We start from the raw sequence: 26,282 nt of genomic DNA, 5'->3' as shown, positions 1-26,282 counted from the left end.
GTGATAATGCAAATGTGCAGGCTTTGGTCCCTAAAATATGATGTGTGTATAAAAAGAGTATTTTCTTCATATGTGCATATAGAACTTTGAGCTTGTTACAATCAATAATATAACAAAAAGACAGACAATTGTCGTGTATCAAGCAATGTTTTGCCACTATGTGTCAATAGTATTATTAAACTAAGCTCTCAGTGCAACGCGCCAAATACAGTTGATTAAAATTCATCTTATTCAAACATAAATACTAAAAAGAAGTACAAAAGTAAAAGCACATTTGATCCCTACTTTATCTATTTTCCTCAAGTAAAATCATTGGGACCAACCTAGACAAGCCAAAGGAGGAGATGGAGGGACTAGAGGAACACTGAGGAGGATGCTTTTGACTTTAGACAGGCTATACCCATACCAGTATCTGATAAACTAAAAATTATGCTTTTTTTATGAGGCTATTAATTTTGTCTGTAGTTTCCTTTCGGCACTCTAGACAATAGTTTTCTCATCTTTTAGGGTTATAGAAGAAAAGAAGAAGAAGAAGAGCGAAAAAAAGGGGTATAGAGAAAAGGAGGATTAAGTCATGGAGATAACGCTTTTGCCTCATGAAATGATAAAAAAGAAACAAGGGTTATGAGTATTGACTTCTTTAACAGCAGTAATTAATGTTAAAGATGTTTGTATTAATACAGATATGTAATATATATATATATATATATGTGTGTTTGTGTGTGGGGAACATCAAAGGATGTATTCTTGTGATATTTTGCATTCGATTGCATTGATCTGCCTTGATGTGCTTTGGTGTGCTCAGTTGATTTTCTTTCTCTTAGTGTTTCTTTGGAAAGTGAAGTTGCTTTGTTGAAAGGAGACCATAAAGTATATATATATATATATATTTAAAGCTACTTGATGTTTAGTTTAGACTCCTTGATTACAGCTATGAATTTTATATGTACTAAAGCTTACTCTTCCACATACACATACACATATAGCTGTATATATATATACTTGTTTGTTCTGTGTTTATACTTTAACAAAAAGGTTATTCTTGCTTGTTCTTGCCTTGAGCACGAATGTCACGATACTGATTGATGATTCTAAATCAAACGATCAACAGATCAAAAAAATATAAAATCAGATTAAAAGGTATGGTTCATTGATAGCACTATTATCCATCTTCATTCAACTCCTTTGACATGAGGATCACCAAAGCAAAACAGAAACATAAAGGCGTATTAAGTATGATGGGTTGAAGATCCGCTGACGAGCCAGTGAAGAGGAAGAAGAAAAGTTCTGGCAGATTCAGGAGGAAAGAGACAATGCAGCAAGGGTCTCTTACTAAGAAAGCAAAAATAATAAATAAAGGGGTGTGGGTTATTTTTTTTTTTATTTTTTTGCGGTAGATCACTGCAAAACAGACCCCTTCATTGGATCCATACGTTATATAAATCGACCTGGTCCAACCGACGTATTTTATTTCATCATCTGTTTCTCTTCAAAAATGCTCAAACTCATCTGTGCCCTGATCTGCTTTTGGTCGTGCACTATGGTTGCACTTGCTGCTCCGATTACCACTGGCCAGATAGTACTCAAGGATACCCAGCGTAAAACATCTCCGTGCGATGGTGATCCAGATGAGGCCCTCAAGGAGTATGCGCGCAAAGAACAGGCAGAAGACAATGCATTTGGACTATCGTTTGATTTGGAGGCATTCTTACAGGAGATTGAAGAGGAAGAAGAACAAGAGGCCAAAGATGATACTGTATTTCTTGAACTCGAAGATACCTGGCCATTTGAAGAAGAGGCTCAACGGACTGAGCTAGAGGCAGCTCTCCTGGCTTTACTCTGGCCAGAACAAGAAGAGGATCCCCTGGACTTTTGCTCGGATACATAATAATACTCGATAATACCCATACAAAAAAATCAGCATAATCTTCTGTACATAGTCGTTCTATTATTCTTATTACTCTTATTATACCACTAGTCTCGCTTTCATATTATCACTTTCTATTATTTTCTTTACCACGCATAAAAATCATAGCACTCCCCCATGCATAATGTTACACAAATTCAACATGTCAACAACCTGCCTTGAAGGCACAAATACATCACGTGACTTATACCGAACGCTTCGCTTTTTTTTTCTTTTTGCTTTTTCTTTTCCTTCTGCTAAAGTGTATCGAACAGAGAGACAAGTGTAAAGAGGTGAAGAGAGATGATCGAGCAATAGGATGAATTTATAATGCACTTGAGATGCTGACATGAGTTTGTGACCACCATCCCGCTTTTTACATTCCAGGTATAACGCGCACAGGAACAAGGTCCACTATTGTGGGTCATCAATAGGACTGATCTGATCTTTACTGACTTGGATGAAAAGATAAACACACATTCTTGGACTCCTATTAGATACCTCCTGGTTGAACCAATCTGCCCACCAAACATATTGAAAATTATTTTTATAAAAAGAAAAAGAAACGACGGTAAAATCAAATGCAAGCAAAATACAAATACAACATACAACACACATACATATATATATATATATATATATATATATATACAACATACGCAGCATACAGTACACAGCACACAGTACACAGTACACAGTACACAGTACACAGTGGACATATATATATGTGTATACAAATATATATATATATTCTTATATATTCTTATATTTAAATACTCTATAGATGGACTGCAAACATGAAGTCCAGTTTAATGGGCTGTGTGCTATTTGTGGTGCTATTCTTGAAAGGTAAATCAAAAATTGCACACGCACACATACATACATTCACATACATACAAACATACAAACAAAATAAAAATAAAATAAAAAATAATGAATAAAAATGAGGTACTCATTCTGGCTTATAGTTCAGAGATAACGGAAGCCGGTATCAATATGAGCCACGATTTAAAGGGTCTGACAGTTAGCCGAAAGGTCAGATACCAATTCAATTTTGATGTTTTCTATTGATCTTGCTTCTTTTTTGTATATTAATATGAACAATAGGAAGCCGAGAGATTGGAGAAAGAGACAGCAGAAAGGCTGAGAAAAGACAAGAAGTTGTCATTGATTCTTGATCTTGATCAGACTATTGTTCATGCCACTTGGGACCCGACAGTTGGGGAGTGGATGGACGATGAAAAGAATGCCAATCATTCTGCAACTGAAGATATTCGTAAATTCACACTTGCTGGAAGTCCATTGGTTTATTACATTAAATTGCGGTAAGAAGAAGCTAATAAGCGGGTAAAGAATAGAGAATAAAGAGACCAAAGGAAGAAGATAAATAAATAAATAAGCATTACATTTAACTAATAAGAATTGATATTGATATTGATATTGATATTGATAATAATTAATATTCATCTAGTCCAGGATTATCAGAATTCCTTGAAAAGGTCAGCCAACTTTATGAATTACACATTTATACAATGGGTACAAGACATTACGCTGAAGCAGTGGCGCGTGAAATTGATCCTCGAGGCACCATGTTTCGAGAACGAATTCTATCGCGTGATGAAAGTGGAAGTAAGATCTATTGGATAAGATGACCACTTGCATTTACTTACAACTATTGCAATTACTATTGTTGGTGTTGCTATATATTATAGGTGTCACCCAAAAGACTCTTCAGCGTCTATTCCCTTGCGATACCTCAATGGTGGTTGTACTAGATGATCGTTCTGACGTCTGGAGTTTTTCACCTAATTTGATCAAAATTAAACCATGTAAGAATAAGTAATAGGCTGGTAAAAGTAAAGCCAAAATAAAAATAAGATAAAATGATGTAAAGAAAATAAAAAGGAAATATATAAAGAGTCGATATAGCGAGATAAATTTAATAAGGATAGTAACACATTCTTGTACCAGATGAGTTCTTTGTTGGTACAGGCGACATAAACTCCCCTTTTGGTCCCAAACAGGTAAGCTCCACGACGCCACACTTCCAAACTCATCCCATTGTTGCTAAGCTCAAGACAGAAAAGACGGAAGAACCCAAAGCAGACCCCGAGGTTCCCAAGCCAGACGATCCCCCAACTCTTGCTGCCCAAACACGCGAGCAGGAGGCCATGGTAGAGGAACAAACACAGCAAAGACCCCTAGCCCAGAAACAAACTGAGCTTAATGCACGCCAGGAACGTCCTTTGCTGGTAGACGACGATCGGGAATTGTATACCATGCTCAAGGTAAATGCCATTTTCATTGTTCTTCTTATATTGGGTAAACCTTGCATTAAGCTCAAAACTAATAAACCTTGGCTCAGATACTATCCGAGGTTCACAGCCGATATTACAAGGCCGCAGACTCACAGACGTCGAACACAACCGCACCTGATGTTAAGGAGATTATTCCGTCCATGAAGAGTCGGATTCTCAAGGGACTTCATCTTGTATTCTCTGGTGTAATCCCTCTCCACCAAGAGCCGTCTCAATCTTGGCTGTGGCAGCTGGCAATATCATTTGGTGCAAATTGTGAACTTGAGCTGACTGGAAAAGTTACTCATCTTATTGCTGCCAAGGTAATTATCATTACTTTTTTTTACAGCTCTATAGTGTAAAAAAATAATAATTGATGCTTATAATTTATATAGCCAGGAACCTCAAAAGTCAAAGCAGCGCTAAAGTATGGTAAACGTATTTCGATTGTCACACCAGCATGGCTAGTGGACAGTACGTCGCGGTGGGCTATACAAGATGAGGCGCTGTATGGCCTTGCACAACCATCAACCCCCCAGGAGATAGAGAACCCCGAATCAACTCCTCTTGACTTTGAAGATGCGTTTGAGGATGCCGATAATTCACTGGTTGAAAATATCGATTGGGATGAAGCAGACCGCGAAGTTGAGGATTGTATGAATGAGAGTGGAACAGATGTGATCGACACAGATTCAGATACAGTGGAAAGGTAAGAGAGTCAACTAAGACCAGTGATCGTACTCATCGTCATAGTCCTTTGGGCCCACCTTTCAAAGGAAAGCGAAAGCGTTACGCAAGCGGAGATGGTGAAGATGAAGAATCTGACGAGGACAGCGACCAGCCACGCATACGCATTCGTCGGCCATCCCGGTCGCGTTCTCCATTGTCAGCCAGACGCGCAGAGACAGCACAACGCGGAAGGTCCCATCTATCCAAAGTCACAACTGCCAATAGTTCTGATGGCTCAGAGTCTCCATCAAATGAGTCTGATTCATCATCCTCTTTTCTTGATGATTTGGCAGGTGAACTTGATGACGAAATCGATTAATAAAAAAAAAAAGAAAAAAAAAAACTTAAAGAAATAAAAATAAATAAAAATTAAGAATCGAAATAAGAACTTTCCGTGGTGCAAAGAAAAAGAAAAAAAAAACACGAGTCATTAGTGACGGAAACAGAACTGAAACCCTGTCCGCTTGGGGGTTTATATTATTAGGCCAATTTGAACTTGATAAATATTTTATTTTATTTTATTTTATTTTATTTTTACTGTTAGTATTAATATCAGGTATTATATAATAATACTGGATAATAAGCGTCTAACTGAGTCTTGGCAAGAACTCCTGTGGGCTATTTAAACACCTTTTTTACTAAACCACCATTTCTCTTACTCTTTGCTTCCCTATTCCCCCACCCCAATGTCGCCGCACGATCATCGCCCCCTGTTGGGCAGCGATCAGCAGCACAATCCTTTTGGAGTCTCTCCCTCACAACTCACAGACCTTGTTGACCCAAAAAGCCCCGAACTTCTCAAGAAACTCGGCGGTACACAGGCTGTACTCAAGAAACTTCGTGTAGACCCTAAATCCGGTCTATCTTCTGATGAAGGTGTCGAATCTTCCTCTGACAAGGCATTTTCTGACCGTCAAAGCGTCTTTGGCCGCAACATTCTCCCTGAAACCATCTCAAAGTCTTTTCTTCAGCTTCTCTGGGCTGCATACAACGACAAAACCCTCATTCTCTTGACCATCGCCTCATTGGTATCTCTGGCCATTGGAATCTGGGAAGACTATTCTCCTAACCACCCTGAAGATGAACCTCGCGTCGGATGGTAAGTCAACCTTCCCAATAAACATTTCTTTTTGGCTGTAGTGCATTTCATATTTTGTGTTCACGAGAAAGTCTGGATGAATTTAAATGCACTGCTGTGGCTGGAATCTCCGTTATTGTAGAACTGTTTTAATTAATTTCTCCGCTGTAGGGTCGAAGGCACGGCGATCCTCGTGGCTGTTCTTGCCGTCGTACTAACTAACGCCATCAACGATTACCAAAAAGAGCGCCAGTTCAAGAAACTCAATGCAAAGAAAGAGGACCGTGTTGTCAAGGTCATCCGTGACGGAAAAGAACTGCAGATCAGCGTCTATGACCTCAACGTCGGCGACATTCTTATGCTCGAGCCTGGAGACATCATTCCTGCCGATGGTCTTTATCTCGGTGGCCACAACCTTGCCTGCGATGAATCCTCTGCCACTGGTGAATCGGACACTATGAAGAAACTTACCGATGATCAAGGGGATTGCTTTATCCTCTCTGGTTCAAAGGTCCTTGAAGGTGTCGGTAAGATGGTTGCTATTGCTGTTGGAGAGCAGTCGTACTTTGGAAAGACTATGATGGCCATGCGTGGTACCGAGGCTGAAGGCACACCCCTCCAGATGAAGCTCGACACTCTCGCCGAACAAATTGCCAAGCTTGGTTTCGCCGCTGCTATCATCATGCTGTTTGCATTGGTCATCAAATACTTCATTGTCGCTGCCATGCAGCCTCATTTCCCTCCAGGCCAGGAAATCGCCGCTGCTATGATCAGCATCATCATCCAGGCCATCACTATCATTGTCGTCGCTGTGCCTGAAGGTCTTCCTATGGCCGTAACCATGGCCCTTGCCTTTGCTACAACCCAGATGCTCAAGGACAACAACCTCGTCAGAGTTTTGGCCGCCTGCGAGACCATGGGTAACGCTACTGCCATCTGCTCCGACAAGACCGGAACTCTCACCCAGAACAAGATGACTGTTGCCGAAGGTACACTTGCCGAAGAGGCATTCGACAAGCCCGAGCATGTCAAGGGCTGGGCTGGCCGTGTTGACTCTAGTGTTGTCCAACTCCTGACCGAGAGCATTGCTGTAAATTCCACCGCTTTCGAGGGCAAGGATGAGAACAACCGTGTTGATTTCGTTGGATCCAAAACCGAATGTGCCCTGCTTGGTTTCTCCAAGATCCTCGGTTCCGACTACGACGCAATTCGCCATGAAACCAATGTTGCCAAAGTTTATCCCTTTGCTTCCAAGCGCAAGACCATGACAACCATTATGAAGATTCAGGAGAACTCTGCTACCTCCCATAATCAAAAGGAGTACCGCATGTACACCAAGGGTGCCTCAGAGATTGTCCTTGAGTCCTGTACCTCCTTCCTCACTTCGGATGGCCATGTTAAGAAATTGGACAAGGAGACCAACGTGAAGGTCGGTGGACTTATCAGTGCTTATGCTGACAAGGCTCTCCGTACCATTGCCCTCGCCTATCGTGACCTCAGCTCCAGCAAGTACGAGGACATGTCTGATGATGAACCCACCCTCAAGGATCTCGTACTCATTGGTATCGTTGGTATCATGGACCCCCTGCGCCCTGGTGTTGTCGAGTCTGTAGCTGCCTTTAGAGAAGCTGGTGTTTTTGTACGCATGATTACCGGTGATAACATTAACACTGCCAAGGCCATCGCTCGCAATGCTGGTATTCTGACCAAGGGTGGTATTGCCTTGACTGGTCCAGAGTTCCGTGAAATGTCTGTAGAAGAACAGCGCAAGGTCATTCCCCGTCTCCAGGTTCTCGCTCGCTCTTCCCCCACTGATAAGACCGTTGTTGTCACTCGTCTCCAAGAACAGGATCAGGTAGTCGGTATGACTGGTGATGGTACCAACGATGGACCAGCCCTCAAGCTTGCCGATGTTGGTTTCTCTATGGGTATTGCTGGTACTGAGGTTGCCAAGGAAGCTTCTGATATTATTTTGATGGATGACAACTTTAACTCTATTCTCAAGGCCCTTCTTTGGGGTCGTGCTGTCAATGATGGTGTGCGCAAGTTCTTGACTTTCCAGCTTACTGTCAACATTGCCGCTGTTGTCCTGTCCTTTATCAGTGCCATTGGTTCTGACAACTCGGAAAGTATCTTGAGTGCCGTTCAGCTTTTGTGGGTTAACTTGATTATGGACACCCTTGCCGCACTTGCGTTGGCCACCGAACCTCCAACTCAGGATCTCTTGCAGCGCAAGCCTATTTCCAAATATGCTCACTTGATTAATTTCCGAATGGGCAAGATGATTATTGGCCAGGCTATTTTCCAGATTGCTGTCAACTTGGTTATCATGTACCTCGGTCTTGCCATCTTCCATCTTGATAATGATGCCCAGGGTCAGGCTACTCTTCGCACCATGGTTTTCAATGTCTTTGTCTTCCTCCAGGTTTTCAATGAGATCAACTGCAGACGTATCGACAATACCCTCAATGTTTTCAAGGATATCTTCAACAACTGGATTTTCTTGGCTATTCAAGTTCTTGTCATTCTTGGACAATTCCTTATCGTAACTTTTGGTGGCATTGCTTTCAAGACCGTGCCTTTGACTCCAATACAGTGGCTTGTGACGGTTGCTATCGGATCTCTCTCGCTTCCCGTTGGTACTATTATCCGTCTTTTGCCCGATTGTGGTGGTGAGCGCAAGTTCAGCGAAGAGGCCAAGCCTCTTGCCACTTACTCCCGTATGAGCTGGGAAGGTGCCATTGGTGATGTCCGCAAAGAACTCCGTCTCTATTCATTCCTCCGTCGTTCCCGAAACCGACCTGTTCGCTCTACTTCCAAGGATAGTCATCGCAGCATGGCTTCGAGTGCACCAAACTATGGTGCTACCCGCAGTATGCACTCTCAACCCCGCGAGTCTGAAAACAGTGGTACAACTAGCCAGGAACCTCAGAACAACCTTCATGGTAACCGTTTCGCAGCTCTTGTTCAGAACGCACAAAAGTTCAAGCAGGCTGCTGAGAATGGCGAGGCATAAAAGTGTGCTCCCATTCATGAAAATAGAATAGATGAGCTACATAACTTTTTTCCTTTCCCCTTTCTATTTTATTTTTACTTTTATTTTTCTCCCTTTTATCTCAATGTATATATATACAGAATACGTAAAAAAAAATCCCTCCTCACACACCCTCACACACCCTCACACACACTCACACTGACCCAAAAAAGGGTGAAAAACTCACCATTGCTTTAAATAAATTCAATTACATATAAAATATTGCTCTTGTTACTGCTTTTACTACCATTACTATTGCTATTAGTATTGTCTCTTTCATATCTTGTATATAGAAAAGCTTACAATCAATTGTTATTTCTGGAGCTTGAACCAAACAAGATTGGGTTTAAACAATTTTCGATTACTTGCAGACGAGATAATTGTTATACTACATTGTTGCACAATCACATAAAAGGATAGTCTCCTTTTTGTTGGTGGAACAATTGATTCAATTGTCTTGAAAGAAAGAAGAATATAAAAGAGTTTACTAAAGAGGTAGATAAATACAGGTAATTGTATGTTATATTTATTATTATTTTAATTGCTAGCTTTTTTTGTATTTTATTGTTTGCTCATTAATAGCAATGTTAAGGATAAATGTGCATGGGGTATTCATGAACGAATTGTCTAATAAGAAACATTGTGGAGAAGTAATAGAAAGAAGCTTATGGCAACAGAGATCAAACGTAAACGCATTCAAAACACGCTCACGGGTATGTAGAGGGTGAGTGATGGTATCTAGAGTTAGATCAAAAGGTAGGCTACAAAGCCAGCGAGACCAACAATCATAGTTCCGCCAATGCGAACGCTGACAGCACCAGATGTTGTAGTAGTTTGAGAGGAAGAGGATGTAGATGAAGATCTTGAAGTAACGCTAGATTTTGCGCTTGAGATAGCCTTGTTTGTTGCAGATGAGAATGCTGATTCGATGGCGGAACCTACGCCTGCATTATTCACATCAGATACGGCGGCAGCAGCAGCAAAATCAACATTAGGATCATTATTCATCGATACTGAGTCAGTTGAAGGTCCGAATGATCCATCGGGCTCGCCTGGTACAACTGGTACAACTGGTACAATTGGTACGATCGGTACAGCTGGTACGCTTGGTTTATCGGATCCACCAGATCCACCAGATCCACCAGATCCACCAGATCCACCGTGCTCAGGTTTGCCTCCGTGTCCTCCGTTACCACCGGAACCATTGTGCTCGGGCTTGTCACCATGTCCTCCATGGCCACTGGAACCACCGTGCTGTGGTTTTCCACCAGGTCCTCTGTGACCACCAGAACTTCCGTGCTGTGATTTGCCTCCAGGTCCTCTATGGCTACCAGAGCCACCGTGTTGTGGTTTGCCTCCAGGTCCTCCGTGGCCACCAGAGCCGCTGTGCTGGGGTTTGCCTCCGTGTCCACCAAATCCACCAGATCCACCAGGTCCACCGTGCTGTGGTCTTCCATGTGGTCTGAAGTTATTCTGCTCGTCTTCCTCCTCGCAATCTTCCTCATCATACCAGCCATTATGCTCTTCGGGGAAAACTGGGATGACTGTTGTGGCGGAAACGTACTCGACAACTACTACAGGTGGTTTATATTCAACTTGCATTCCAGGTATGATTGGGAAGGGCTTTCCGTGGTTGTTATCAGGATATGGAGGAACCTCGTGTGTATTGGGGCCAATGGGAACGGTAACGTACTCTACATCATCATGTCCTTTGTAGCCTACACATATATTCAAAAAGTTAATAAATTTGCGATGTAATTCGAATTATATCCGACAAAAGATGTAACTGTAGATTGTTTTTCGTAAAATTGAAGAGGTGTATATTGATATTGCTGTTGTTGTTGTTTCCATTTTTATAGTTCATGTTTTGATGTTCTGTCTTTATTTATTTATTGTATTGTATTTTATTGTATTGTATTGTATTGTATTGTATGCTTTATTTTACTTTATTCGATATAATTTAATTTAATTTTTACCGTGAGCCAGAGATGCCAAGGCAGCCGAAGCGGCAAGGACTTGATAGATTTTCATTCTCGTGTATATAAAAAAAGGGGGCAACGGGTAAAAAGAAATAAGCTGTAAAGAAATAAAGAGAAAGAGTGTAGGATTTATAGAGAGAATATGTTTTATTTTTCTCTATAAGATCAACAAGGACAGGTATGGAGGATAGTCTGATAGTGGCCTATTGATAAATATGCCTTGTAGTCATAGACAGGATCTAAAGAGGACTGTGGATAACATTCTTTTGTGGTAAGCCCGATATAATTGACAAACACAGTTATCGTTTCATTGCTAACTCCATTCCAAAGGATGTTGGGAATATAACCACGTTGCCATTCTTCCATCCTGACAGCAACTTTTTTTATTTTTTCCTTTAAAAAATAAACCATTTCAATGACCTTATTTCCTTTCTGTTATATCCTTGAGCAGTAGTAGCCTCTTGAAGTCAATAAAGTCATATTTATTTTAAATTCTTATTTTGAATAGTATTATTGACTAGTAAGATAGCATGCCACTAAGAAATAAACAATTTACCTATGCCTGATTTGTGGTTCAACATTTTCTATATATTTTTCTGAAGAGAAAAGGCAATTATTATAGCCTGCATTAATTCCAATTCTACCTGATACTAACTGTTGAATAATAGCCGCTCTTTATCTCTTTATTACTGTTCTCTATATCTCTCTATTTCCTTCTGTCTCTATTGATCCATTAATGTATGTCTGTATAGGTAGATATACACAAGTTACTATCATGCTTTTCTTGTATAAACACCCCTTTCATTTCATCTTCTTGATACTCGGTTGGTTGGTCAATTGGATAAGCTTCGGGTACTTCTGAGTATATAAAGAAGTATTTTATTTTGATGGTTTAAAAGTACCAAATACCATTTATTAATTACTTCATACGTCCTGATGTTAGTTGTTTTATACCATGGACAGCTACTATTAATAACTATTATTATTATTATTATTATTATCTTTTGTTTTAATGCTATATATACAATCTCTTGTAATCAGTACGCTTTTATTCTGTCTATCATTAATTAAACACTATTAATTACACAGGTGTACGATATGAAGTTAAATTTGTTGCTGGCAATCCCGTCTAAATTTTGATTTATTATTGAAAAATTTTGTACTTGCACAATTCGGTTTTGAAACACTTTATATTTATTTATGACTGATAATATGAATAACTTGTTACCTAATGAATAGCATATACCTTTAATCACCCTTATATTTTCAACAACTTTAACAATTGCATAAAGAAGCTCTCTAATGCTTGTGGCGGTGTATCAATTAACTAGTCACAACATTTTCATCGCCTACCCCTCCCTTTTCTTTTACAAGAACCTTTTTTTTTACTATTTTTTTTTCCATTTTGAGTTTCCTCATCAAGTAACCCTCATGGAAACAACCCACTCTGGCATAACGCCTCAGGTGTTGGACTACATTAGAGAAACACTTCATGACCATGCTTGCTCGCATAATAGTGCAATCTCGTTCTTTCAGGGGTTTGTTCTCGGTCAGCTGAGCGTAATTACTATTGTTATACTAGCCTTGCGATACTTGCTTATGGAAGATGTCAAGGGTGTGAAAAAGGTGCGATTGAGTTTATGACCTTAATTATATATTTTACTTTATTTTACTTTACCTGTTTATTACAATTCTTTTTTTTATATTATAATAATAATAATATAGTATAGTAATATCAATATTATCTTGTTAGCGCTATATCCCTTCGAGACTTTCTGCTTCACCACCTTCTCGAGTCAATGCTACTGCTGCCTCCCAATTGCCAGCTGCTTACATTACACAAAAAACATATTACGATGTGGTTCATCACCCTCCAGAAAGTACAGATTGGGTCAATGTTTTGATTGCACAGGCGATTATGCAATATCGTGATGATGCGAAGATCAATCATCGATTGATTTTAGCAGTTGATGAAGTATTAAATGGAGGAGTTCGTCCTAGTTTTCTGGTGAGTTTATTTTCTTCTTTTCAATACTATACATTGGTATAATGGCTAGATACTTAAATTTGGCCGTATGTTTCTATATAATTATATAAAGGGCCCTATTCATGTAACCGAATTGAACCTTGGAGAAGAGTTTCCGATATTTAGTAGCGCTCGTATTCGACCTTCAGATGATATTGGATCAATGGTAACCAGTGGAGATAGTCAGAATACATTAAAGCTTAATAATTTTATTAATCTCTTTTTCTAAAAAAAAATTAATAGAGAGCAGAGATTGATTTTGAATATAATGACCAGATTACTTTGGGTATTGAAACCCAACTTATTCTCAATTGGCCAAGACAAGCATTTGCTGCTCTTCCAGTTTCACTTGTTTTATCCGTTGTTAAATTCTCTGGGACGGTAAGCATATTCAAGAAAATAACAGCCTTTAAATATAAAGCATATGCCTATAAACATTAAATTACATTAAAAAGAGAAGATTTGGGTTTTGTAAATTTGAGGAATGGCAAATTGAACATTGGTCTGATCATTGAGATTATGTATATACATATGTTTTTTTTAGTTGACTATTGAATTGATCAACCCACCGGAAACCACTACAAAACCAGAACGCCCTTTGGAACGATATATTGCTATCTCATCCTACTCAGATTTTGTACTCGATCTCAACGTCCGGTCACTGATCGGATCACGAACAAAACTTGAAGACATCCCGAAACTAACAGACCTTATAACATCAAAACTGCGCAGTCTTTATATCGACAGGTTGGTTTATCCAACCTTTGTCAAGGTCAAGGTTCCAAATGTCTGGGAAGAAAGAGACCGACGGACGAGAGAACATGAAACAGAACAAGCAAAAGACACAACTGAGAGTGTTTCGCCAAAACCATTTGGGGAGAAATACGCCTAGGATGTCAATTATTTTGACATATGCATGTATTTCATATGATATACTATCTCCCTGCATATATATTTCTCTGTTCACCCCTCTTTCTTTGTTGCTTTCTTTCTTTTTTTAAAAAAAAATTCCCACTTCACCATTGTATAATAAACGTCCTCACGCTATTGCTTTCAACACTCGTATATACATATATAATCAGCAATTAATATCAAAGTATTTCTTTCTTTTTTTTTGTAAATTCAAAACATGTTGAAATTGTATTAAATATACTTTATTTCTAATTTATTTATACCATGAAACATAACCATGAAAAACTCCGTCCCCCTCTGAAAGTCAAGACTGGTTGTAAGTAGAAAAGTAGAAAAAAAAATCTTTTTACTGTAAAAATAAAATATAATGTCGAAACTGAATTACATACATATCTGTGTACATTTTAAGCACACGTATTATTCATTTTTATGTCTTCTTTTTTTATGGGATTTTCAGATAAATTGGATGCATATGTTTGTGATTTTGTGTGAGCGCGTGTAGGTTTAGGTGTAGGTTTAGGTGTAGGTGTGTGTATATGTATATGTATATATATATATATATGAGTGAGTTTTACTGCTGACTATGAGAAATCACCGTTAACCACATCAGAATAGCAATCGGTAAGTGGGATAATAGAAACAGGAGTTGCTGGATTATAAGGAGTCATATCTATATGTTCTGCTGGAGAAGGCGGGATGTGTCGGTCACTAATGTAGATTGCAGCCAAGCATCCTTCCTCTCTCTGCATCTCAATAGCCGCTTCCGGGGATTCTTTTTTGATAGGTATTTGATAATCTTCAGGTAATTCCACAGGGCGAGGGCTGTACCAGGCAATAGTTGCGGCGGAATATTGGTTGCCATAACAATCGGTCATCGAGTTTACCTGAGATCCTTCATGAAGTCCGTTCTATAGAAAGTAAAGAATATCGATTTAATATCACTATTCCTGCTTTAATATCGACAATATTCGGGCAAACATACCCAAAGCCATTCAGCAGGATTCTTCTCGTATTCGCGTATTTCAACCAAGCGGTAATCTTCAGCAAAACGAACTCTTTTGCGAGGACGTGTAGAAGGAGTTTGGGTGGATTCAATCGCACTTCGAACACTTCCAGCCCCTGGGTCAGGTCCCAAGATGTCATCTAGATTAAATTGGGCCGAATTCCTAGCTCCAGTTGATCCGATTGACATGACTCTGTAATACAAATAATATTTACAAGATATAAACGTATTAATATATGCTAGTATTTTGCATATAAATATATATATATATGCATGTGTGTATATATTATATACTTGCCTTGGAACAGGTATCTTCTTTGGCTTTGGAGGACCAGAAATAGATTTAAAAAAGTCGGTATCTATGATGGCCTGGGCTTGAGGTTTCTGAGGAGGTTCACTAGACAAAGCAAGGCGAGCTGTTTTTCTTACTGTATCCTAGGTAAATAATAGTAATAGTAAGTAAAACAGCACTGTATTTTCCAATGATTATTACTTTGGGTGGATTGTCTCCTGTAGTAGAAAAAAAAAAGTAAATATGTAGATAGATTTACGTTAGAGCTATTGAAGTTTAATTATCCTTCTAAAATTAAATATTCTAAATAAAAAAATCACTGTCAACTTACCTCTTGTAATCGTTTGACCCACTTGTGTCTGAGGGTTTGCGGTAGCTGGAGGAGATTGGATTTGTTGAGCTTGAGCTTGAGCTAGAGCCTGAACCTGAGCTTGCTGCTGAACCTGAGCTTGTGGCTGTGATTGTTGCTGCTGCTGCTGCTGCTGCTGTGTCGGTTGATGTGCCTGTGCCTGTGGTTGTGGTTGTGGTTGTGGTTGTGGTTGTGGTTGTGGTTGTGCCTGAGCCTGAGCCTGAGCCTGAGCTTGAGCCTGAGCTTGAGCCTGAGCCTGAGCCTGAGCCTGAGCCTGAGCCTGAGCCTGAGCTTGAGCTTGAGCTTGAGCCTGAGCCTGAGCCTGAGCCTGAGCCTGAGCCTGAGCCTGAGCTTGAGCTTGAGCTTGAGCTTGAGCCTGAGCCTGAGCCTGAGCCTGAGCCTGAGCCTGAGCTTGAGCCTGAGCCTGAGCCTGAGCCTGAGCTTGAGCCTGAGCTTGAGCCTGAGCCTGAGTTTGAGTGGGAATCGGAGTTTGTACTGGGACTGGAACTGATAATTGGGCACTAGAAAGCATTGCTGCAGGTGCTGTGGGTGTGGCCGATGTAACTAAAGGTGTTATCGGGGAAGTTTCAGTTAAATTTTTTGAATTATTTTCAATAGGTTGGTTTAATAAAGGGCTTTTTGGTGGAACTATTGCAGATGTTGGTTTAGGTGTAGGTGGTTTGGCCTGGATTTTGGAAATATTCTTGCTGTTTAATCGGAGATTTATATGTTATTAGCATGCATAAAGTCTGCCTTGTAAAAAAAAGGAACTTGCCTTTCAATGCTTTTTTTATAGTCTTTTTTGTGTGATTAGAGAATATATATATATAAATATATATAAGATGAACATGATAGACAGATGAAATAGGATTATTTTTTATGTGTCTGAATTTTATTGAATTTGTTCCGTTTTGATTCTTTCTTTTTTTTTTTTGCTCCCGTAAAAACAATAGCCAAAAAAATCTTTGAATCTAAACGAGTTCAAAATCTTACCTTTCTCCATAATTGAATATTTGCAGAGAAATCTGAGGGTCTCTTGCAGAACAAATTTGTTATCTAGATAATTTCAATTTACACACACATATATATATATAATTAAACTCTTGCATTCGTTTCGATTATGTTGTATAAAAATTGCCTTTGTTGTCCTCCATAATAGTTTCGGTATTTCCGGGCATCTTTTGGAGTACTTCTGAAATTCGAGAGGCTTTTTTGGATATATCCAATATTATAGATTTTAGGTTGGCATTATTAATACTAGTCCATTTGAATGGAATATGATCGAGAATCTAGATTGGAAATCAGCTTGATTAGTTATATCCAAATGTTCAGTTATATCCACACATACACACACATATATATATATATATGCATATGTATAATTAATACTTACATGCAACATTGGAACAATGGTGCTAATGTACCAAACATTTGATGCCTCAACCAACCAACGTGCTATTGTCTCACTAACAATAGAGTAATCTGCCAATCTACAATAGAAATCGAAGATAGTAACATATTAATTACAATTGAATGAGTTTTGTCAAAAAAAAAAAAAAAAGAATGTTGATCCTGTTGCCTTACCCATTGAGTATTTCTGGTATGTCAGTGGATCCCATCACACCGAGGATCCCCATACGTTGAATTGTGTCATTTGCAAATGGGATTGTATCCATAAATTGTGTCAACTGGGTCTGTGTCATTATCCCGTCCCTTAATGACTGGACAAGTTCAATAACTGGTCCTTTGATAGAATATTTGGCCGCGTTCAGCACAATGGCTAATACAGAGTTAAAATACTTTTTACAAAGATCGGATTTATCTTTAGTTGAGTTGAGTCCAGGAGATAGATCATCAGAATCCTTATTTGGCAAGCCCTGGGAAATCTTTTGGCTAAAATCTCTGGATTTACGCATAGTGGTCATCAATCCTTCCTGTAATCCACAGGATATTATGTTCAGTTGTTGTTCTTGAGACTGCTCGGTTGAATCTGTTGGTTTTTGTTTGTTTGTTTTTTTTTCACATAAAGATAATATTAATATTTATATAGCACATCTTTGAATTGCTCCACATGAAACCCTGTGATGTACAATTCCAATATTCTTCTCTTTTACCATCTTGAGTTTTGCTTTTATTTTTGGACTTGTTTTCTAGGTTGGAAAATCTTTTGTAAAACCAATCGGAAATCTTTAAAAGATATTAATATATTATTGAAGAATATGCCAAAAATTTGGGTAATGTACCAGAGAACGAGGGCAGATCAAGAGGTATGAAAAATAAGTAATCTATATGTGTCCACATATATATGTATTTATGTATGTATGTATAAGTGCGTGTATGTTTTGTGAATAATGAATCGATAGCATTGTATAATCCATTAATTGTAAATATATTATGATGATAAATATTTCTTGATACTATTTCATCAAATCTGTAAGTATCAATTAAATTCTTGCTTTTTACCTGATCTTCGGTTGCTTCTGTTGCACCTTGACAGTAAATATCCAAGAGTTCTTGTTGTTTTTGGGTGAGAGATCCGTTTGAATCTGCAGACAAGCAGAAAGAAAGAGTGGTTAATAACAAGAACGCGTGATTGTGAAAGGCAACGTCAATCAGTGCCAAACTAACAAAACGCTTGAAGATATAGAGGTATGTATACACACACACACATATATATATATATGTGTGTGTATGCGTGTATATTTATATGTGTATGTATATATACATGTATATATACAGAGATAGAGATGTATAGAAACATATATACATATTTACACACAGAGAATAAGAAGAAAGGATATATATACATATATACACATATATATATATATATATCCGAGTTTTTGGTTTCTCAGTTTGGTCCATAATAAAACAAAGGCATCCCCAGCCCGAAAACTTGGCTAATAACGATATAGAGGCTATATATTTTCACTTTCTTCTTTTTTTTTCAATTCTGGATGGTTCATCCAATCATTGATTTCTCGTCCGAATGTGTAAAAGTACTAACTAGTGCTCTGAATATTAACATGTAAAAATAATAATAAAGTATAATTGGAGGAGAGAAAAAAAAACAGAAAAAAAGGCTGATGTCTATAGGAGGTGTGGGAAACAAGGATGTAAGCTATCTTACCATTGCAGCTTGTGGACATGTTAATGCTCTTTGAATCACAAGCACAGCAGTTAGCAGAAATGAGGAAAAAACGAAGATAATGTAACCGAACTACTTAAAGGCTCGATCCTCTTACAAATAAAGACGACGACCTTTTATTAAAAGGTAAGCTATGTCCAAATGAGAAAAGAAGCAATGAGCTTCATTATCCTTTTATAGTGACCTTGACGAGCACAATTTTCGCTGTTTGCACCACATTTTTATTGTGACGTAAGCAAAAAAAAAGTGAAAGAGAAAAAAAAGGACAATTAGTTCATATCGGAGTCAGTATTTTAGAACAAAGTACACAAATCGCCTTTTTTTTCTATCGGGTAATTTTTAGTTGTGCAAAATAAAGTTTCGTGTTTGCCAATTGTATTATTGTACGACTTTAATTATCAGATTTGATTGGATGATATTTGTTTAAATTCATTGGCGAATAAACAAATGAGTATTTCTTTTGGATTGAATGAACTTTTATGAATATATATATATATTACTTATATTTTACTGTGTATATGAAATATGCGTTTTTAATAGTTAATGAATTACAAGATTTGAATTATCAATCGTCATTTTCCTTGTAAGGTTTGTAAATTATTCTTTTTTTTATTATTATTACTATACTCAATATTCTTTTTTTTAATGTTGGCGACGAGGATCATTTTCGTATTGATCCAGTGCATCTCCTTCTTCAGCACTTACACGACCAGAGTCCATAGGTTGATCGTATTCGGTTGGTCTTCCTGTGTGTCTCGCCCTCTTTCTCTTTCTCAGGCGCTCATCATCACTCATACCGTGATCACTTTCCCGTTCACCGTGTCGGTTGTGCCTACCAGGCCCACGACTGTGCGATCTGCGATATCTGTTGTGCATCACTTCTTCTTCTTCTCTAATAATACCTTCTTCGTCTTCTTCTTCATCTTGTCCGCTTTGCTTCTCCTAAATAATGCACACAAGTTGATACGCCAAATTCCTATATTATTATAAAAAAAAAAGAATTACCTTGAGACGTTTGATAAACTTATCAAATACTTCTATGCATATCTGTTCATCATCAATATCCTTATACTCTGGAAGATCCTGGAGCCGTGGTCGGACAGACTCCCAGGTCTCCTCAACTCCAATCGGTGTCTCAATATATTTCATAACATGTCGCAAATTGTCCATCTTTCGTCGCAGCTTTCTCTCCTGTCGACGTCTTTCTTCCTTTTGCTTAATAACTGCCTTATTTTTTAGCTAAAGAGTATATACAAAATAACAGATAAATAGCAAGCCTTCATTCGGAGTAATTTTGGAGCTTACATGTTCATATATTATCATCAAGTTATTTTCTGGGATACTATGTCCACTTTCGTCCTGTGCTACGAGATCGCGGAATGTTTCAAAAGGTGTCTCCAGAGTCACCTCAAATTCACGTCGCTGTAATTCACATGAGCTTCAATGGTACAGTACACGCTAAATTTTTATACAGTACATTACCTTTAATACGTCATAAACCACCTTCTTTTGATAATGTAAATGCTCTTCGAGGTCGTATATAAGGTCCCAGAAAAGATCAATTGGTGTAGACTGGGGTAAACCAAGAAGTCCAGTGTAACGTGGGTCGTCTTTAATATGAGGATAAAGTTCCTTCCACAAAGTAAGAGCATTTATGTGGCTCTGATCTAATTGTTCCTTCAACAAGGCCTACAAAACCCGTTAAAGCCAGACTGACAACCCAATCCTTTTGATGTGTCCCCATATAAATATGTAGAGCTTACCTTAAATCCATCTCTAGCTTTTCTCTCTTTTCGCTTCTTATCGCGTGCTCTTTTGCTCAAATCTGCTAAAACAGGTTCCCAAAGAAGACGACTGTGCTCCTCATATACAGAAAGGAAATCCAAAATATCCATGCCTTCAAATGTCTTTGGGTCTTCCAAAGCGGGTAATTTCATATAAATCTTTTGAGCATTTCTCCACTCGGTCTCGTAGGTAATTTCTGGAGTGTCTCTTAGCAGTTCAGCAAATCTATCCATGCTACTCTTGCGAAGATCTCTCATTCTGTCTTTCTCACGACGTTGCAACCCTTCTACATACTCATTAAAGTATTGTTCACGTTGTTGGTCAGATTTGATTTGTTGAAATGCTGGTTGGTTGGCGAGAATTTTTAAAGCACTCTTGAAGCGAGTATATGGTTTGATGGCTTTGTTATTTTCCAGCATGTGAATGAATGCTGATCTATGTTTTTGTTCGCGCTCTTCCCTCAATTCCTGTTTTTATATAAATATGCAAAATCACGTTTATATTTGATTTGAAATCTAAATATCATCAAGTAAACTTTTTTAAAAAAAAAACTTACGCGCTCACGTCTAGCTTCTCTTTCTGCATAAGCATGGAAAGCGGCCTTTCGTTCAGCAACTGTTTTAAGAGATCTGTAGAGAGGATTTGTAATAATTGCTCTCATTGCTTGTTCCCATGTCCAATCAGATTTTACATTCTAAAGTAAGCATATATATATGTAGATAAATATCAAGACAGTTGTTTCCAAACAAAAAAGGAAGGGTTATTAAACTTACAGTTTCCTTTAAAAGTTTAAAGAATGCCTTTTCAGCTTCTTCACGTGTAGCAAATTCGACAGCTGGTGTTTGTGCCATAAGAGCTGCGCTAGGAAGTGGTTGACGGACTCGATATGTTTTTTCAACTTCTGGTTGAGTGTTAGTCGTGGTTGAAGCTACAGCTGGGGTTGCAGAGCTGTTAGTAGCAGGATTGGTCTTACTATATTCACAAAATACATACAAAGGTTATTAAATGTAAGAATAAAAAAATCATAATTATAACAATACAGCCTTCTGCTTAATTTTAAATAAGCTTCTTTTAAATACATATTTATACATATAAAATAGTATTTATAATTTACTTACGCTTCTGCCTCTGCCTTCTCCTTTGCCTGTTGGGCCTTTTCTAATTGTTCTACAAAAATATCAATTTGTTTATTTTTTTAATGAAAATAATAATAATCAATACGACAAAGCAAATTTTCCTTTTTATTTTTATGTTTATTTTACCTTTGTATTCAGGTGGGATCTGCCATGTAGTTTCCTTAGTTTGAGAATTGCTGTAGTACTTTTTCCCTTCGGGTGTGGTATATTCCTTCCAAGGACAACTCATCAATGCCTTCTCTTCTGGAGTCAACAGTTCTTCAGGTTTTTCCCACGTACTCTGTCGTGTAGTTGTATTAAACCAATATTTTTTTCCCTCTGGTGTGTGATGTTCTTTCCAAATCGGCTACAAAATAGATAGATATGTATGTAAGCGTTTTTTTTTGTTATTGTTTCATTCATGTATAAATGTTTAGTATGATTTTAATATATAAACTCACGCCTGTGGTAGGAGGACCGGATTGATGAGGTGGCGGTCTTGGCCAGGGCGATCCACCTCCAGGAGGATGAGGACCTCCTACAACTGGCGATTGGGGACCACCATACTATGAATTTAAAAAGTGTAAGCATTTTTTGGCGAAGATTGGAGAGAGAACTTACAGCCCCAGGTGGAAATGATGCGGATGGAGGTCTGTACATGTTGACAGGAAAGCAATGGATGGTGTATAATTGAATGCTCAGGCTGAAAATACTGCAAATCTAACTCACGTGATTCAATAAAGTTGAAAGGGGCGGCCGCCGGCTGCGGAGTAAGCTCTGCAAGCCACTTGTGGCAAGAGGTTGATTCACCTGGTAATTGTCGGAGATATATTTAGGATAACCTTATTTAGCCGCCGATGTACTGAGAGGATTTTTGAATAATGTGTAAGAAGCACGCATATAGTTTACAAGAATTTTGAATATTAATCTCAGGACTCTTCCCGTTGTAATTCTCGAGCTGGAATTTTCATTTTGTAAACCTTTTATATTTTGAAAATTCTGCTTTTACAATGTCAAAACAAAAAATATTTTTAAAGTATTTATAAATATGTGTAGAACGTATTAAGATGATGATGCCCTGCACATGGGTCAAGTAGATTATAATTTTCGTTTGATTAGAATATTCGTGTACATCAAAAGGTGTAATTTCTCATATTAAAATTCAATTTACAAAACACAATAAAATTTAAAAAAACTTGAATTTGCAATTTTCATCATTCATTGTGCTTTTTTCAGCAAACTGGATAGATGGGTATTTTCCGCAATTTACCAGCTTTATGTATTGCAAAATACCATAACAAGCGGTACAGTTTCGGATAATGGCCGCTAATGTATTCAGCCGTAGAAACCTCCGTTTTCTTTTGTTCTTTTGCCTATTAAGAAAGGGAACAAAAAAAAAGTGTATATATAAATATACTATTTAACACAATGATAGAAAATTACAAACATCTCTTATATAAAGCACTATATAATAAAATAGCTTTTTGATGTTTTCACAAAGAGAGAGTGTGCCTGCTTTATAGTGAGTTGATATTTTTGGAGCTTGTGCAATTTGGTGAGTATTTCAAATAAACCCTTTTGTCGATCTACATATTTATTAAAGGTTTAAACAACTACAACTTTTCATTTCAATCTCTTGCTCCCTTTCCCTATTTTGCGATAAAGAATTACGCTCTAAGCAGTCACATAAAAATGCGTTTGCCTTTCTTCCCCCTTCTACACCTGCTCTCTTACTCTCTCCGTTGGTAGACTTTTTTTTAAAAAACTTTCGAACATGGCAGATCCCACACCAGCAACCTCTAAACTTAATACGGCTCCTTTGGAAACAGATCTCGATCTCGATCGATACTTTTCACAAGCAGAAAAACAACTCGAGATTGAACGTGTACTTCAATGCTTTAAACTCGACCCCTTTGCCATCCTCGAATTGCCTTACAATCGTCCAGAGATCAAAGCCATCAAGGCATCGTACCGCAAAAAGAGTTTGATGATTCATCCTGACAAAGTGAAGCATGAGCGTGCAGAGGAGGCATTTGGAATGCTGAAGAAAGCCGAGTCCGAATTGAATGACGAAACTCGGATGAAGTTTTTGTTGACAGTAATAGAAGAGGCTAAAGTTGAAGCTTTAAGAGCGAATGGACACAAAGTCAAGACACAGGTCAACACCGAGGAAAAGGAAGAGGATGGCAGAAATAAAGTTACAGTAGAGTCTGCTACAGTGGTTGACGATCAGAATTATCCATTCCTACAGACACGCGATGGACAGACGGCAGTTCGTGAGAAAGTTAAAGAAATTTTGATTGAAATGGAGCTTCGTCGCCGGAGGATGCTGAAGAAGGAGTTGGAAGCTGAAGGTAATTAAAAAGATAGTTTTGCTTTGCGTGCTTAAGTTGTGCTAGGTGTGGTGGCACGAAAGGCCGAAGAGGCAGTGGTCGATAGGAAGCGAAAAGCAGAGGAAGCTAAACAATGGGAGGCCTCGCGTGACACGCGCGTGAACAGCTGGCGCGATTTTCAGAAGAAGGGTGGCAAGAAGGTCAAGAAGGTCAAAAAGTCTGGTCTCTGAACAAAATCCCAGCCATGCTTTATATTTTTCAATTAATAAATAATAAATTACAAAAAAGAAAAAAGTACGCGCTGGGAATTGATTTTTACAGGAGTACAAAGAGTTGCATTCCTGCTTTTTTATTATTGATGAAGTAGCTTCTATATGGACATGATGAAAACAATGTTTTAGTCTTCTTTTAAAGAGACAAGGACTCTGGGAAAGGTTGGGGTAGGATAGGATATCTAAGCCTTCAAGTTCTATAAACCACAAAGTATGTTAGGAGCTGTAAATATTATAGTGCTAATATTTTTTTTACTTACGCCAATAACAGCCTTGGTGAACTCGCTGTTGGTGGAGCGACCGCCCAAATCGGCAGTCAAGAACTTGCTCTCGGCAATGGTCTTGAAGACAGCCTGCTCGACGTTAGCAGCCTGCTCGTTCAAGCGCATGTGTCTCAGCATCATGATACCAGACAACAACAAGGCGGTGGGGTTAGCCTTGTCCTGACCCTGTAAAACAAAGGAAAAAATAGATATTGCATTCCCATTAATAAATTTGCTCAGTTTTGTTTTTTAATATTAAAAAATCTATCTATAATACTTTACGACACGCCTAATTTTTTAATTAAAACTTACAGCAATATCGGGGGCAGTACCGTGGACGGCCTCGAAGATGGAGGCATCACGACCAATGTTACCAGAGGGAGTCAAACCAAGACCACCAATCAAACCGGCGCACATGTCGGACAAGATATCACCGTAAAGGTTAGGCATGACCATGACGGTATCAGCGTACAAAGAGGGGTCGGAGGTGATCTAGATATTCGGAAATGGTGTGAATAAACCAAAAATCACATAAAGTAAAAGTATATTTACGTTAAGGCAGGCACGATCCAAGAGGATATCGTTGAACTTGATGTCGGGGAAGTCCTTGGAGACCTGACGGCAGACATCCAAGAAAAGACCATCAGCCAATTTCCTGTCGTAAAACAGATTAGATTGAATTTCTTTTTTTTTGGTTTTCTTGTGTTTTGTTCCCTTTTATATCCTTAATTCTTACATGATGTTAGCCTTGTGGACGGCGGTGACACGGTCACGACCAATGGACTGGGCGTATGTGAAAGCGTAACGGGCAACGCGCTCGGAGGCATCCTTGGTGATCAACTTAATGGACTGGACTACACCATCGACGACCTTGAATTCCACAAATTAATTAAATAAATAAACATTTTTCACACTCAAATACACACATATACACCCACACATACACATGCACATGCACATACAGAGAGAGAGGGTATATGTGTGCGGTGTATATTTTATATGCCTTAATCCCATCCAGTTGTTCCTCGCTTTATTACCTCGTGCTCAATACCAGAGTATTCACCCTCGGTGTTCTCACGGATAAGGACAGTGTTGACATCGTCGTAAGGGGTCTTGAAACCGACAACGGAACGGCAAGGACGGACGTTGGCGTAAAGGTTGAATGTACGACGGAGAGTCAAGTTGAGGGAAACGTGACCCTTACCGATGGGAGTGGCGAGGGGACCCTTGAGAGCAACGGTGCTCTTGCGTACACTGACAATGGCCTCATCAGGGATAGCAGTCTTGCCATCCTTGACGATAGGGGTAACATCTACTTCTTCCCACTCAATAGGTGCCTTAGCGGCAGCGAAAATCTCCTTGACGGAACGAGAGATTTCGGGACCGATACCATCACCGGGGATCATGGTGACCAAGTAGTTACCCTATTATTATTTGCGGAAATATCTATACAATTAACGACCGTGCTGGGTAATTGATGTTAATGGGCTTACGTTGGCGTTCTTCTGGGCGCTGAAGGCCTGGGTAATGCTGGGAGTGGCGGTGGTGATAGCACGGACAGCATTGACCTATTGATAAATTGTTGGTTTTGGTTTTTTGGTTGTATGGGTTTGGCTTTAACCGAAGGCTAGGTTTTTACCTTGGCAAAGGACAAGGCACTGGCCTTGAGAGGGGCGACGGTAGTACGGGACAAGAACATCTTTTTAAAAAAGGGGAAGAAAAGGTAAACAAAAAAAAATCGGGATAAAAAGGGTGAATATG

The 26,282-nt window shown here is 38.7% G+C and overlaps 7 protein-coding genes across 7 annotated transcripts; 5 read left to right on the top strand and 2 right to left on the bottom strand.

Moving 5' to 3' along the window:
• Window positions 1-1,495: 1,495 nt before the first annotated feature.
• PHYBLDRAFT_71250 (hypothetical protein) lies at window positions 1,496-1,888 on the top strand (the record flags this gene model as incomplete). Its single annotated transcript, XM_018442434.1, has 1 exon — window positions 1,496-1,888. One exon carries the CDS (start codon window positions 1,496-1,498, stop codon window positions 1,886-1,888), a length of 393 nt encoding a protein of 130 aa, XP_018290201.1.
• An 802-nt stretch (window positions 1,889-2,690) lies between these two features.
• Window positions 2,691-5,251, top strand: PHYBLDRAFT_71251 (hypothetical protein; the record flags this gene model as incomplete). The annotated part of the gene is made up of 10 exons (XM_018442435.1): window positions 2,691-2,755; window positions 2,875-2,941; window positions 3,014-3,231; window positions 3,378-3,535; window positions 3,619-3,735; window positions 3,878-3,930; window positions 3,985-4,194; window positions 4,272-4,526; window positions 4,599-4,912; window positions 4,957-5,251. 10 exons carry the CDS (start codon window positions 2,691-2,693, stop codon window positions 5,249-5,251), a joined length of 1,752 nt encoding a protein of 583 aa, XP_018290200.1.
• A 409-nt stretch (window positions 5,252-5,660) lies between these two features.
• PHYBLDRAFT_96171 (hypothetical protein) lies at window positions 5,661-8,675 on the top strand (the record flags this gene model as incomplete). The annotated part of the gene is made up of 2 exons (XM_018443959.1): window positions 5,661-6,031; window positions 6,182-8,675. Coding segments are annotated over 2 exons (2,865 nt in total), but the record flags the coding sequence as incomplete, so codon positions are not given.
• A 3,725-nt stretch (window positions 8,676-12,400) lies between these two features.
• Window positions 12,401-14,113, top strand: PHYBLDRAFT_159257 (hypothetical protein). The gene is made up of 5 exons (XM_018433952.1): window positions 12,401-12,649; window positions 12,777-13,031; window positions 13,123-13,215; window positions 13,293-13,430; window positions 13,594-14,113. The coding sequence occupies exons 1-5, from the start codon at window positions 12,455-12,457 to the stop codon at window positions 13,939-13,941; spliced, it is 1,029 nt and encodes a 342-aa protein (XP_018290198.1). The 5' UTR covers window positions 12,401-12,454; the 3' UTR covers window positions 13,942-14,113.
• Window positions 14,114-19,215: 5,102 nt separating this feature from the next.
• Window positions 19,216-22,313, bottom strand: PHYBLDRAFT_181981 (hypothetical protein; the record flags this gene model as incomplete). The annotated part of the gene is made up of 11 exons (XM_018438547.1): window positions 19,216-19,695; window positions 19,759-19,992; window positions 20,059-20,175; window positions 20,236-20,442; window positions 20,517-21,005; window positions 21,095-21,232; window positions 21,312-21,510; window positions 21,657-21,705; window positions 21,801-22,020; window positions 22,115-22,219; window positions 22,275-22,313. 11 exons carry the CDS (start codon window positions 22,311-22,313, stop codon window positions 19,396-19,398), a joined length of 2,097 nt encoding a protein of 698 aa, XP_018290197.1. The 3' UTR covers window positions 19,216-19,395.
• A 1,105-nt stretch (window positions 22,314-23,418) lies between these two features.
• Window positions 23,419-24,201, top strand: PHYBLDRAFT_101552 (hypothetical protein; the record flags this gene model as incomplete). The annotated part of the gene is made up of 3 exons (XM_018427643.1): window positions 23,419-23,799; window positions 23,863-24,007; window positions 24,053-24,201. Coding segments are annotated over 3 exons (675 nt in total), but the record flags the coding sequence as incomplete, so codon positions are not given.
• An 87-nt stretch (window positions 24,202-24,288) lies between these two features.
• On the bottom strand, window positions 24,289-26,226 carry PbIdh2b (isocitrate dehydrogenase NAD-dependent subunit 2). Its single transcript, XM_018439390.1, has 8 exons — window positions 26,161-26,226; window positions 26,015-26,089; window positions 25,559-25,945; window positions 25,258-25,391; window positions 25,074-25,176; window positions 24,834-25,013; window positions 24,519-24,707; window positions 24,289-24,455 (listed from the first exon to the last, which is right to left on the bottom strand). Exons 1-8 carry the CDS (start codon window positions 26,218-26,220, stop codon window positions 24,441-24,443), a joined length of 1,143 nt encoding a protein of 380 aa, XP_018290195.1. The 5' UTR covers window positions 26,221-26,226; the 3' UTR covers window positions 24,289-24,440.
• Between the last annotated feature and the right edge of the window lie 56 nt (window positions 26,227-26,282).

The sequence above is a fragment of the Phycomyces blakesleeanus genome, assembly GCF_001638985.1.
Source record: "Phycomyces blakesleeanus NRRL 1555(-) unplaced genomic scaffold PHYBLscaffold_14, whole genome shotgun sequence".
In the NCBI taxonomy this organism is placed as follows: Eukaryota; Fungi; Mucoromycota; class Mucoromycetes; order Mucorales; family Phycomycetaceae; genus Phycomyces; species Phycomyces blakesleeanus.
Note: the sequence above shows the minus strand (reverse complement) of the source record. Positions and strands in the feature narration are given on the sequence as shown.